The sequence below is a fragment of the Garra rufa genome, chromosome 14 (genome assembly GCF_049309525.1).
Source record: "Garra rufa chromosome 14, GarRuf1.0, whole genome shotgun sequence".
In the NCBI taxonomy this organism is placed as follows: Eukaryota; Metazoa; Chordata; class Actinopteri; order Cypriniformes; family Cyprinidae; genus Garra; species Garra rufa.
In genome coordinates, this window is record NC_133374.1 from 21,293,427 (window position 1) to 21,307,249 (window position 13,823).

Consider the following 13,823-nt stretch of genomic DNA (forward strand, 5'->3'; position numbering starts at 1 on the left):
TTCTCGCGGGTCTGGCCCCGCTTCCGCCGAGGCGGAGCAGTTGCTTCACTCGCTGGGATCGCGGCTCGATCTATTAGAGGGACTGGAGACGGGTGTTTTAATAATACCCTATCTCCTCTCCTATCTGGTGGATCGGTAAACCTTTTTTCTGGATGAGGAAGCCCGCAATGCGGTTACTTCCCTCCAGGAAAGGTTTCCAACGCTTTCCATATCTTCCTCCGAGGAGGTTGATGTGAAGTGCGTTGTCAAAAGTATTCAACCGCCCCCCCCCCTGATCGCCTCAGTATATGAGCTGGTGGTTGTGCTGACTGTGCATTAGCTAAATAAGCAAACATGAGCCGCAGAAAAGCAAACGTTTTGCTTCCTGCGGACTAAGTCAGCACTTCCAAACGGAGCTTTCTGTCCTTCCCGATCTACATTGAGTTTTAGATCTAGGAAAAACTAGAAAGTAAAGATGACGCCGCGGGTTGAACAGACGCTATCAGCCTCTGTTCCCCGGTCTAGGCATCATTTTTGAAGGCTCCATCTTTGCTCTTCAGGCCGCTTAATAAAATTAAAAATCAGGTTTGATGAGCAAATGAAAACGTGTTGGGGTTCCTGACGGGAAAGATTTAAACCCCAGCCGTGTACCAGCTCTCCACATCAGAGGCGCAGAAACAGAGCGTTGCCGCCCGCGTTCCTCCGGCTGTGCCTAGAGGACCCGGAAAGCAACGCTCTAAGTCGGGGGCTTCCAAGAAAAAGAAGAGGTTCAACCTGAGGGTCGTCCTCCAATCTAGGAAGTCCTCGGCTAAACGGCTCAGGGCCGTTGAGGGCAGCCCCTCGCGAGGGGGTTTGCACCGTACCTCCGGGTGCGGGTTTCAGACCCCTTCGTGGCCCTCAGGAGATGAGTCAGCTAACCCTGCCAGTGTTACAGGGCGTGGCGATCTCCCGCAAACATCCTCTAGCTGTCCCGCCCGGAAACGTAGCGGCCCTGGAGAGTTCGCAGCCCCCGCGGGGGACTTCCGAGGAGCTAGTTCAGGAGCTTCCTGCCAGCTTGCTGTTACAGGTCTCCGAGTTAGTTCCTCGAGTAAATCCAGACACCAGTCTCGAGAGGCTGGTACCCTAAGTAAACTCTCTGGCAGCGTGGAAACTACTGCCAAATGTTTCAAGTGGGTCCTGCGTACTGTAGAGAAAGGTTACACTATTCAGTTCGGCGCTAAGCCGACACCTTTCAGCGGGGTAAACCCCGAGCAGGGTCTGGAACAGGAAGTCAGTACAGGAAGTTTCTCAGGCTCGCTTTCGGGGGCAAAGCTCACCAATACAGAGTACTTCCTTTCGGCCTAGCTCTCTCAACATCGAGGTGTTGTTCTCGCTCTCATGAAAGAATTGGGGTTGAGACTCAACACCAAGAAGGGTGTGATTTCTAAAAACCACTTATCTAGGTGTAGTCTAGGATTCGACCACGATGCAGGCACGAATGTCACCCGCTCGGTTCGAGTCGATCCTTACTGCAGTAAATGCGGTCAAGCTAGGCCCGTCACCCACTGTCTACAGTCCCAAGTACTGTTAGGTCTTATGGCAGCCGCTTCCAACATGATTCCTTTTGGACTGCTGCTTATGAGACCACTTCAGTGGTGGCTCAAACCAGGCGGTTCTCCCCGAGGGGAAACCTGTTTCGCAAGATCAAGGTCACGCGGCCCTGCCTACGTGCCTTGGCCATGTGGAAGAAACCCTGGTTTCTCTCTCAGGGTCCGGTTCTGGGAGCTCCTCGTCGCCGCGTCATGCTAGCGACGGACGCATCCCTCACCGGATGGGGAGGTGGTCATGAGTGGCCGCTCAACCCAAGGCCTGTGGAGCAATCCCATCTCTGCTGGCACACAAATCGCCTAGAGATGCTAGCCGTGTTCCACGCCCTGAAGTGTTTCCTTCCAGAAGGTATCCGCTCACGCCCCTTATCTAAGCTGGCGTACCGGATTCTCCTTTGGTCTTAAGGAAAGACTTCTCTCCCTGAGAGAGCAGTCCAGTATCTCTGGACGTGGGAGCAGACGTCCTGCCAGGCAGGGGCTGAGGCCCGGGGAATGGATGCTTCACCCAGAGGTGGTGAAGCAGATCTGGAGAACATTTGGCCAGGCACAGGTGGACCTGTTTGCGACTCAAGAGACATCGCACTGTCCCCTCTGGTACTCTCTAGTTCCTCCAGCTCCACTGGGGCTGGATGCCATGGCACAGACGTGGCCGAGGCTGCGTCTGTACGCCTTTCCCCTGATCGCTCTGCTCCCGGGAGTTCTGGAACGGGTCCGTCGGTTTCAAGTGCGGCTGCTACTAGTAGCCCCGTACTGGCCGGCACGAGTATGGTTCTCGGACCTGGTATCTCTCCTAGACGGCTCTCCGTGGGAGATTCCCGTCAGGAGGGACCTCCTGTCTCAGGCTGGGGGCGCAATATGCCACCCCCACCCAGAGAAGTGGAGGTTATGGGTGTGGCCCCTGAGGGGGCACAACTCATAGGAGCGGGTCTCTCAACCGAGGTTGCTGAGACCCTTCTCCAATCCAGAGCTCCCTCTACGAGGAAACTGTATGGCCTTAAGTGGAACTTATTAGCGAGATGGTGCCGCGAGCACCACCTGGACCCAGTCAACTGCCCGGTCGGTACAGTTCTGGAGTTCCTACAGTCTCGCCTTTCCGCAGGGCTAGCTCACTCCACCCTGAGGGTTACGTGGCGGCTATAAGCGCCTACCACGCCCCTCTAGGTGGCCTCTCAGTGGGCAAGTGCCCCCTGGTCACACGTTTCCTCCACGGTCGGGAGATCGAGGCTTCATCAGGAAGTAATGAAGCATGGAGACTCAGAAGTTGGGACCTCTGGCGACTCGATAGATATCGCAAGGTTCTCTCTGGTTCTCCTTAGTGCCTCCAGGTCCGCCCGGACTGGACGCCATAGTACAGACGTGGCTGAGGCTGCGTCTGTACACATTCTCCCGATCACTGTGCACCCTGGAGTTCTGGAAAGAGCATGCCGGCATCGTCACGGCTAGTCCAACCATGCCTTGGACCTTCCCTCTCAAGCTGGGGGCGCGGCCTGCTACCCCCACATGGAGAGGTGAAAAGTTATGAGTATGGCCCCTGGGGGGGCGCAACTCATAGACTCGGGTCTCTCAACTGAGGTTGTTGAGACCCTGCTCCTATCCAGAGCTCCCTTCACGAGGAAACCTTAAGTGGAACCTGTTTGCTTCATGGTGTCACGAACACCATCTAGACCAAGTTACTGCCCGTTGGTACAGTACTGAGTCCTCGCAAACCCACAAAACCAGCTCACTCCATCCTGAGGGTGTTCGTGGCGGCTTATTGGCCTACCACGCCCCTCGTGGTGGCTCGTCGGTATGGTTTCCTCGGTGGTGCACTCAGGTTGAGACCCTGAGGGGTCTCAAGCCTCTATTACCTCCATTCTTGGAGTGCGACCAATGGGAAGTATATTTGTCCAGTATGCGCACTGGGCACATACGGCCACAAAGAAAGCATGTGGCACGTTCAGAGCTATCAGTAGATGGATCACAGATGCCATTTCTACTACTTCCAAGTCCTCTGGTCTCCCAGCTCCATGGGGAGCCAAGACTTACTCCTTCTGAGGCTGCCGGCCTCCAAAAGCTCTGACAGCAGGTGTCCCCCTCCAGGACATCTGCAATGCTGCGGGTTGGTCCTCGCCCCTGACAATTGGTCCTCGCCCCTGACATTCGTCAGGTACTATGAGCTTGACCTCAGAGCCGCTCCAGGCTCGGCTGTACTCTCGGCCTAGTGCGCTAGGCCTAGAGGGTTAGCCACCTCCCTAGCCAGGAGGAGACTTCTCAAGGCGCATTCTTTCTGCGGAAAGAAGAGAAGTCGTTTTCGCCACGACGCTCCTCGTGTGCCCGAGGGCCGAGGAGTGTCCCTGCATCCTCGCGAGCCTGAGGGCCGAGGAGCAGACCTAAAAGCCTCTTGTCCGTGTAATGCTAGACAAAGGCTCATACTCTCGCGTCCCGGTATGCTTACCAGGCCGAGCTTCCGGTCCCTCTTGTTCTGGTTACCCCCAGACAAAGGACTACCCCCGAGGGCCGAGGAGTACCTCTCGCACTGGCTGGCGAACCAGGCAGAGGTCACGGTTCTCGTGTGCCTGAGGGCCGAGAACTGCACAGCCCTCTTGTCCGCGGAATGCTAGACAATGGCTTAATTCTCCTCGTGTTCTGACGCAGGATGCTATCAGACCGAGTGTACTCCGGTCCCTCTGGTTTCTGGCTTTCCCCAGACCAAGGACTAAGACTCCTCGTCTGCCTTCACAGAAGGCCGAGGAGTGCCTCATGCACTGGCTGGCTACCAGGCGGAGGCACCTACTGTCTTCCCCGTGAGCCCGAGGGCCGGGGATTGCAGTGCCCTCTTGTCCGCGTAATGCTAGACAATGGCTTATTCCCTCGCGTCCTGGCGGAGCTCCAGGCCGAGCCTTGGATCCCTCTTGTTCTGGCTGAACCCCCAGACAAAGGATCACCCTCTCCTCGTGTGCCCGAGGGCCGAGGAGCCTTGAGGTCAAGCTCACCGTCCTCGTGGGTCTGCGGACCGAGGACTTCCCACACCATCTGTCCGCCGAGTGCTAGACAGTGGTCATTCGGTCCCTCTTGTTCTGGCTAACTCCCAGACAAAGGACTAAGACTCTGCGTGTGCCTGAGGGCCGTGGAGTACCTCTCGTTCTGGCTGGCGACCAGACAGAGGAAGACCTCCATTCCTCGTGTGCCTGCGGGGGTCTGCGGACCGAGGACTTCCCACACCATCTGTCCGCCGAGTGCTAGACAGTGGTCATTCGGTCCCTCTTGTTCTGGCTAACTCCCAGACAAAGGACTAAGACTCTGCGTGTGCCTGAGGGCCGTGGAGTACCTCTCGTTCTGGCTGGCGACCAGACAGAGGAAGACCTCCATTCCTCGTGTGCCTGCGGGCCGAGGAGCACTCTTGGGGTCGAGTGCACTGTCCTCGTGGGTCTGCGGACCGAGGACTACCTAACACCATCTGTCCGCCGAGTGCTAGACAGTGGTCGTTGCAGTCCCTCTTGTTCTGGCCACTCCCAGACAAAGGACTAAGACTCCTCGTGTGCCCGAGGGCCGAGGAGCACCTCTCACTCTGGTTGGAGACCAGACAGAGGTAGAACCCCATTCCCCGTGTGCCTGCGGGCCGGGGAGCACTCTTGAGGTCGAGTGCATTGTCCTCCTGGACCAAGGACTACCTACACCATCTGTCCGCCGAGTGCTAGACAGTGGTCATTCGGTCCCTCTTGTTCTGGCTAACCCCCAGACAAAGGACTAAGACTCTGCGTGTGCCTGAGGGCCGCGGAGTACCTCTCGTTCTGGCTGGCGACCAGACAGAGGAAGACTACCATTCCTCGTGTGCCCGAGGGCCGAGGACTACAGGGCCTTCTTGTCCGCGGAATGCTAGACAAGGGCTCTCTCTTTTTCCACCCTGGTTGAGCAGACACTCGCAGGGCTCGGAAATTATGGGGGCGTTGGTAGTCTCGTTCCCCATAGCGTTCCTGACGCGGCTCGAGTTCCCGGAAGGGAACGTCTCGGGTTACGTATGTAACCTTAGTTCCCTGAGGGAACGAGACGCCGCGTCTCGGACCATAATTCCCGCACCCTGCGGCGCTCGCTTCATTCCTAAAAGAGCTGCCGCCGGCTTCAAACGCACGCGTTTTATACTTCCCGGTCGATGACGTCACCGCGCCTGTGACGTCACTCCCGTCATTTCATTGGTTGTTAGACATAGTTCAGAGTGCGGCCCGCCAATGGCGTTCCCCATAGCGTTCCTGACGCGGCGTCTCGTTCCCTCAGGGAACTAAGGTTACATACGTAACCCGAGACGATTTTCCCATAGACTGTGACAGTTTGCAAAGGGTATGAATAATTTTGGACATGCCACTTTTTGTTCAAATGTAAATAAAAGCTGAGAAATATTTTTTTCCACAATCTTGTACATCGTCTTATTATCTTTTGGGAGAAGCATGTGTCATTTCTGGTCAAAAAAAAAAAAAAGACTTGCTGGTTGAATAAAACTAACTTTAAGTCAGAATTTGCCAGAGGTATGAATAATTTCGGGCTTGACTGTTTGGTTCAATGTATATTCGAACAAATGCATCCTTAAGGTTGAAATCAGTATGTATGCTCAACTTTTTGCCTTTTATAAAACTTGGATTCTAATACAACAAATCTCATGAATCACACTTGAAATATTGTTTAAAGTGTAATTGTTATTGATTTACCTCTAAAAACCTTTTAATATAATAGAAAATTATATATATTTACAAGGAAGATGTAAGCAAAATCTTAACTGTTTAATATAACCCTAACTGTGTTTTAGTAGTGACAAAATTGGGGAGAGGAAAAATATTCCAAAACTTTCTGAAAATACAATACGAGAATTAACTGCTCAAAAGAAATGTGTACCTTGGATATTATACAATTCATGGAAAAAGACACATTTTTGCCTTGAACCAATTCTGTTGAATGGTCCATATATCACATTTTTGATCATTTTACATTTTTTGTATTTTAAGGGATAGTTATCCTAAAAAAAAACATATTCATTAATTACACTCTTAAAAATAAAGGTTCTTTATTGGCATTGACGGTTCCATAAAGAATCTTAAACATCCATGGAACCTTTTGAGTGCAGAAAAGGTTTTTTATAGTCAAAAAAGGTTTTTCAAAATGGTCTTCAAAATGGTTATTTTGAAAACTGTTCACTGAAAGGTCCTTTGGAAAACCAAAAATGGTACTTCTATGGCATCACTGCAAAAACACCCTTTTGGAGCCGTTATTTTTAAGAGTATACTCAATCTGATGTCATTTCAGACCCATAAGTTCTTTGTTCATCTTCAGAACACAAATGAAGATATTTTTGATGAAAACTGAGAGCTGCGTAGACAGATAAACAACTATCATGTTCAAGCCCAAAATAGATATTATGGACTATTTAATGATGTCCTTAAAACCTTTCAGGGCCTTGAACGTGTCAGTTGTGTTGCAGTCTATGCAGAAATCAGAGTCAGAAATCTCTTGGATTTTATCAAAATTATCCTAATTTGTGATCTGGAGATGAACACAGATCTTACGGGTTTGGAACAACACGAGGGTGAGTATTTAATGACAGAATTGTCATTTTTGAATGAACTATTTCTTGAACTATATATACTAAGATTTATATATACATAAATTATTGACATTTCTGATTAATTATTAATAGTCAAGTGCAAATGTAAATGGCAAATCATTGTGAAACATCAGCAACACCAGCACAAGCTATTTAATATTCATGAGCTCAGCCATCTTCATGCAATGACATCACAAGGTGCCTATTTTCAGCCATTCCAGCCTTATTCTGGGTCATAGAAGAGCAGAAAGGGCCATAGAGAGATAATCGGAGTCAAAGACAGTGCTCAAGGCTTTCCAAACCTGAGAACAGCTCTACACTGTACAACAGCCTTTTATCCTCTTTACCTGTGTGAACTCATTTAACACTCCTCTTATGTCTTCTGTCACTGTTCTCTCTGTCTGCCAGTCTCTTAGTCAATTGGTGTGCCTTTCTTTGTGCCTTTCTCAATCAACTTTCACTTCTTTTTCTTACTTTCTAAGCCACCTCTCTCTAGGGTAGTTGTAGCTTAAGATTTAAAGGTTAACTGTATATTTCAGCAATGTTTTAAAAGCTCTATAGTGTTTACAGTTTTCAGGGAAAATCAAGCTTTAAGTGAATTATTTATTGCTGGAAAAGAAAGCATTTTAACACTGAAAGATCTGAGATCATTTACCCCAACAGAAGATGTTTTGGGATCAACATCCTTTAGAACAACTTTCCTATTTTGCATTTACTGCCGATAGCAAGTAGTACTGAAATGGTTCATGGAAAAAAAACTATTTATTTGATTTGTCTCCTGAAGCTGGTACACAAGTTTAAACTGCAGTTCATCTTGTGTCTAAAAAACACCTTGTTACATTTGAAAATATAATTAAGTGCTAAAAAGTGCTTGTTATGAAGCACCTAAGTGACATTAGCATGAAAAAAGCATTGAGACTACTGTGTGGGCACAAGAAAACTTTAGCGCATGAGAAGCTTTTGTGAGTACAAAACATTAATTAACAGTAATTGGAAAGAATGCCTTAATACTAAAGTTCTGGTTGATAACGATATGGCCAAAAACTAATACATGTAGTCAAAATTACTTAGAATATTTACTTACAATAATTTTTAGGCATCATATTATAATGCATATATTAACATAAGGTGAGTTTTAGATGATGGCAAATGTAATCTGATGGCAAAAAATAATGGATAAGAACACGTACAAATAAATAACCAATATCTGACAGAATCTAAAATTATTATTAATAATAATAAAAGAATTTAATTTTTTTTCTAATATTCTTAGATTCAATGGAAATAAAGACAAAGAAAAACAGTAAAACTATTTTGAACTAATTTTTGTATTTTAAAGGGGTCATCCGATGCCCATTTTCCACAAGTTAATATGATGCTTTAGATAATAAATGCCTTTGTTCTCAGCAAGCGATATCAGTACCTGGCCCTTTAAATGAAATGAACCTCTGCTCACCACGCCCTTCGGTTCTGTGGGGCGTGTCATTACATAGCACACAGGGTGTTGCCTAGACAACAGTTGGGGGTATAGTTGTATAGTTTGGGGGAAAATGGCACTTGAAGACACTGTACAACCCTATCCATTGAAAATGTAATTTAAAAACCGGAGTTGGAACCGAAACAAGATGACACCCACAAAGAAGTTCGGCAATTACGGCTTATACTGGACGTGTCTGAATGGTTAGTGAACTTAATGTCACTTTGATTTATCTTTGTATGTACTGAAAGGAAAGGAAAGGAAAGGAAAGGAAAGGAAAGGAAAGGAAAGGAAAGGAGGTGAAGTGAGGCCAAGTATGGTGACCCATGCTAGGAATCTGTACTCTGCATTTAACCCATCCAAGTGCACACACACAGTAGTGAACACACACACGCACCGTGAACAAACACCCGGAGCAGTGGGCAGCCATATTGCTATCACTGAGGCGCCCAGGGAGCAGTTGGGGGTACGGTGCCTTGCTCAAGGGACTCACCTCAGTCGTGGTATTGAGGGTGGAGAGAGTGCTGGTTATTCACTACCCCCACCTACAATCCCTGCCGGACCTGAGACTCGAGCCTGCAACCTTTGGGTTACAAGTCCGACTCTCCAACCATTAGGCCACGGCTGCCCCCAGCTACTGGCAGAGTAGAGTACTGAGAGAGACGAACGCATTGTGTTGACTGTGTTTACTGTGGAGACGAACGCGGTGTGTTTACTGTGTTTACTGGGCGCCCCCATGTGACTTTTACATTACATTTACATTTAGACATTCAGCAGAAAGTGACTTACAAAAGAGGACAATGCGGCGCGACACGGCAAATCCCCGACAGTAATCTGTTGCCGCGTTCTATTTATGACGTGCTCACACAAAGTTTAAATGATTTGCAACGGTCGCTTTGTCGCGTCCAGTGTAGACAGACTTTAGCTGTAGCGGCGCGACGCGATGCGGCACGACAACTGTCGCGTCCGGTGTATTCACGGTGTTAGAATAGAGGGTGCTTGAGTTGGAGGGTCTTTTATATGTCTTTTATATTTATATCATCTGATATAAATTATATCACACAAAGAGTACAGCTTTTTTTTACCCCAAGTATCAGTACGATTGCAAATGTGATATTGATTTTATAGAACAGTCTAATAAACAAGTTAATATTAAATTACTTACATTTTAGACACAAGTTCCTGTTTTTACTCTATTTCGTCATCGAAAATCGTTTCAAACAAAGCTACAGCAGAACTGTTTTGCATTTTTAAAAACAGTTTTTAGAGTTAACAGTGTTTCATTACTAAATCAGTCAGCTGTTTGAGCAAATCATTTAAATGAATGACTTAATGACTCACTCATGCAGTGATTTGCCGCCACCTACTGATTTTAGGCTTATATTTAACGTGTATTTTTCTTTTTATCCCAAAATCATTTCAAATATCAGTACTGAACCTCTTTTTTTAAAACCTCAAAACATTTATGCATTATTAATTGCAAGTTAAATGCATTCATGTCTGTGTGAATACATCTGAATGCCACTTCAGATGCAGATTCTGTGCCACCTATGCACTGTAAACACAAATTTAGCTGAAAATGATTTCATTTGATTGGTAACAGTGTTAATTTGTGTTACTATATAAAGAATATTATAAGCTTTGGGAGTCAGCTGTCCACAGCAGTCCTAAACCTACCAAGGGGCCACCAGCACAACACGCTCAGCAAAATATCAAAATTTGTAATGGTTTTATTGGTCATAATGTGATTTGTATTAGTTTTAATGGAAACTGCAATGGACCCTGTGGATTTCTACTGGTAATTGGTCACTGTCTATTAGTGGCATGTTAAAACCACTAAATCCAAATAGAATATGCCTCAAAACTGTTTGTAATGGTATTTGTAGTGAAAACCATTAGAATTTCTGTGATGGTTTCTATTGTTTTTTTTTTTTAAAGCAGGGTCAATATCGACACAATTACAAAAAATATCAAGATTTTTTGTCATTATCACACACCCCTACTCATGCATAAAATTTAAAAACATTAACAATCTTCAGCTTCAGCTGCCTTCTTTGACTGGATTGGCCAACTCTGTCATTTTGACATTGATGAGCACTGTTACAGCAGCCTAAACATTTAACTTCTAAAATTTTTACCATCCTAACAACAAACAGAGCAACATCATTATCACACTTTTGGAGGGGACTTCTGGTTACGGCCCTGCATTCATACTTAAGTTGGGTGAAAAGCATGCATTTGCATGCCATAGTTCATAAAATCTGCTACAGAAGTGCTCTTTCTTTCTCAGTTAACAGCACACCTGGTGTTATTGATTCCCCCAACTGTTCTCAACCAATGAAGACGCACACAGGAGCGACTATTAGCAGCATGAACAGAGCAGGGGGGCTGACGGTGTGTTTGAGTGTGTGTGTATGTTTGTGTAAATGCCCTACCGGGACACCACATTAATGTTTGCACACGCTGCACAGAGCAGCTTCATTCGGCATTTAGCCAACAGAGAGATCAGCATGTCACCTTGGGTTTGGGGAGGGGCTTTGATTAATGGCACACAGGCCTTTAAAAATAAAAGAGCTATTGGATTTTCAGTGTTGCTGTGTGCAAGAGCTCGGGGTGTTATTGGTGTGAATTAGATACAAGTCACAATAAGGAGAATTTGAAATTGGGAAGGAAAGCACTACATTTATCAGCTTTTCACACCACAGCACACCATCTGCTACGGCAAGGGTGACGCTCAGAGCTCTTTGCCCTAAAGTATTTCTCTATTTATTTCCCACGCGCTCTCTCTCTCCGGCCATTAGAGGCTGCCAATTGTTGAGGATTGCTGATCTTTAATGCTGTGAGGTCGAGAATGGTTTGGGAGTCTTGGGCTGCAGCGGATGGAGGAGAGGAACTTACTATGTGCACTCGGTACATGATGCTGATTCCCAGAGTCATGAAGGGTTTGGAGAAATCAATGACCTTCTCTCTCTCAGCCGTGATGGTTAGGGCTGCCACAGCCAAGTCAGCTTTCTGAAACACATGGAAGAAACAGCAGCTGTTAGTGCGGGTCTGGATGAAATATTTTTGGCAGTTTTGCATTTTTATTAGAAAAGGACAATATTTATTGACAGAAAATGAGGTAAGTGATAGTGGAGGTATGATTGGGAAAGGACAGAAAGCCTGGATTCAAACTCGAGTCGCCAAAGGTGCAAAGGTGCTGTATGTCGGACCAGATAGCTACCAATTTTAAATGCTCAACTAATTTCAATAATTGTTGTTAACTAAAACTATTGTTATTGTTAACTAAAACTAAACCAAAACCAAACAAAAAACATTTTTGTTGATTAAAAAAAAACTTAAATAAAACAAAGTATGATACGAGATAAAAAATCTAAAAATAAGGCTAAAACAAAACCACAAAATGAAACAAAATGACTAAAACTTAACTGAAATGAAAATTGAAAATATTAAAACAGCTAATTTAAAATATTAATAAATACTATAATACTATATCAAAAACACAAAACGACACTGATTGTCAAATTAAATGATAAAATTTACATTTACATTATTTAAATTTAAATAATTACAAATAAATATTATTAGATTAAAATAAATTGGAACGCTACTTTGGCAACTAAGTGAACTGACATAAGTTGAAGTATTCAGATTACTAAAACTGAAAAAATAAATAAATAAATGAAATAAAAGGTAAAGCTGAACAAATGCAAAAACAATAATGACAAAAGCACATATAAGCACAATAACTAAACCTTTTGACAAGAACACTGAAAATATTACAACAACAGCTAATCCAAAATAATAATTTTATACTATAATAGTATATAAATTACACAAAACAACACTGGTTGTCAAATTGAATGATAAAATTTACATTAACACTAGCAGTCAAAAGTTTTTGGACAGTACAGTTTTTTTTTTTTAAAGAAGTCTCTTCTGCTCAGCAAGAACAGCAAAAACAATAACATTTTGAAATAGAATTTTATTATATAAAATAACTATAATACATAATAATAAATTAGCTTTTTTCTATTTGAATACTTTTTACAATGTAATTCATTCCTGTGATTTCAAAGCTTAATTTTTTGCATCATTACTCCAGTCACATGACCCTTCATTCTAATATTCTGATTTGCTGTTTAACCTGTCTTAAGTAGCACTGGCATATTTAGCCAAAAATACATTGTATGGGTCAAAATGATAAATTCTTTTATGCCAAAAATCATTAGGATATTAAGTAAAGATCATGTTCCATGAAGATATTTAGTAAATTTCCTAACATAAATATATCAAAACTTTTTTTTTATTATTAGTAATAAGCATTGCACCAAGACCTTCATTTGGACAACTTCAAAGGCAATTTTCTCAATATTGTGATTTTTTTGCACCCCCGGATTCCAGATTTTTAAACGGTTGTATCTCTGCCAAATATTGTCCCATCCTAACAAACCATACATCAATGGAAAGCTTATTCAGGTATTTAGCTTACAGAATGACTGAATTTGTGGTACAAGGTCACATATTTTATTCCATTTAACTATGTCCTATACCTAACTACTTTATTGAGGGAAAACTAAAGGTGAATATGCATTCCCAAATCTAAAGTGTTACCACTTTTTTCATTATGAAGTATATAAAAAGTGTTTCTTTTCTCGCCCAAAGCACAACATGCCACTGGAGCCCTTTCAAACTAATGACACCCCTGTTGCCCTTCTTAGTTAAGCAGATTAGAGCATGTAGACCACCTCAAACCAGCAACAAACCAGCTTAACCTCTTTAAGCTGCCATGACCTGTCTTTTCATACCTGCAAACAATCCAGATACCTGTATTTTGGTGAATTCTAAAGGGCAAAGCTGAGCTGTTGTGTGTGAGTGAGTGATGGAACATGAACACAGAAACTGTCATGACAAATCACTTGACACAGCATCCAGTGCTGCCGGGCACAATGCTGCGGCCGGATCCCACTAATCAAACAACACCGAAAAGTGCATCTGCAAGGGATTTTACGCTCCCGCGGGACACACTCTTACCCTCCACTACTCTTTGTCATCTCCAGGAGGAATGACGGGATATTGGAGTTGTGCTGTAAATGAGAGAGAATCGCTGGACAGCAGATACCGGTTACAACGTGATGTTTTAGCCTCAAGCCTGAAACCTTGAAAGTGACAGGAGAGGCTTGTTAACTCCGAGAGTCGAATTAGGAACGTT

At 44.8% G+C, this 13,823-nt stretch overlaps 1 protein-coding gene across 1 annotated transcript in view; it reads right to left on the bottom strand.

Annotated features, from left to right (window-relative positions):
* The window catches only part of grik4 (glutamate receptor, ionotropic, kainate 4), a 514,994-nt gene that overhangs the window by 23,918 nt on the left and 477,253 nt on the right, over positions 1 to 13,823 (bottom strand). Inside the window, exon 14 of the mRNA XM_073817307.1 lies at positions 11,510 to 11,623. Coding sequence (XP_073673408.1) covers positions 11,510 to 11,623 — 114 coding nt within the window. The remainder of the gene's footprint in view (positions 1 to 11,509; positions 11,624 to 13,823) is intronic.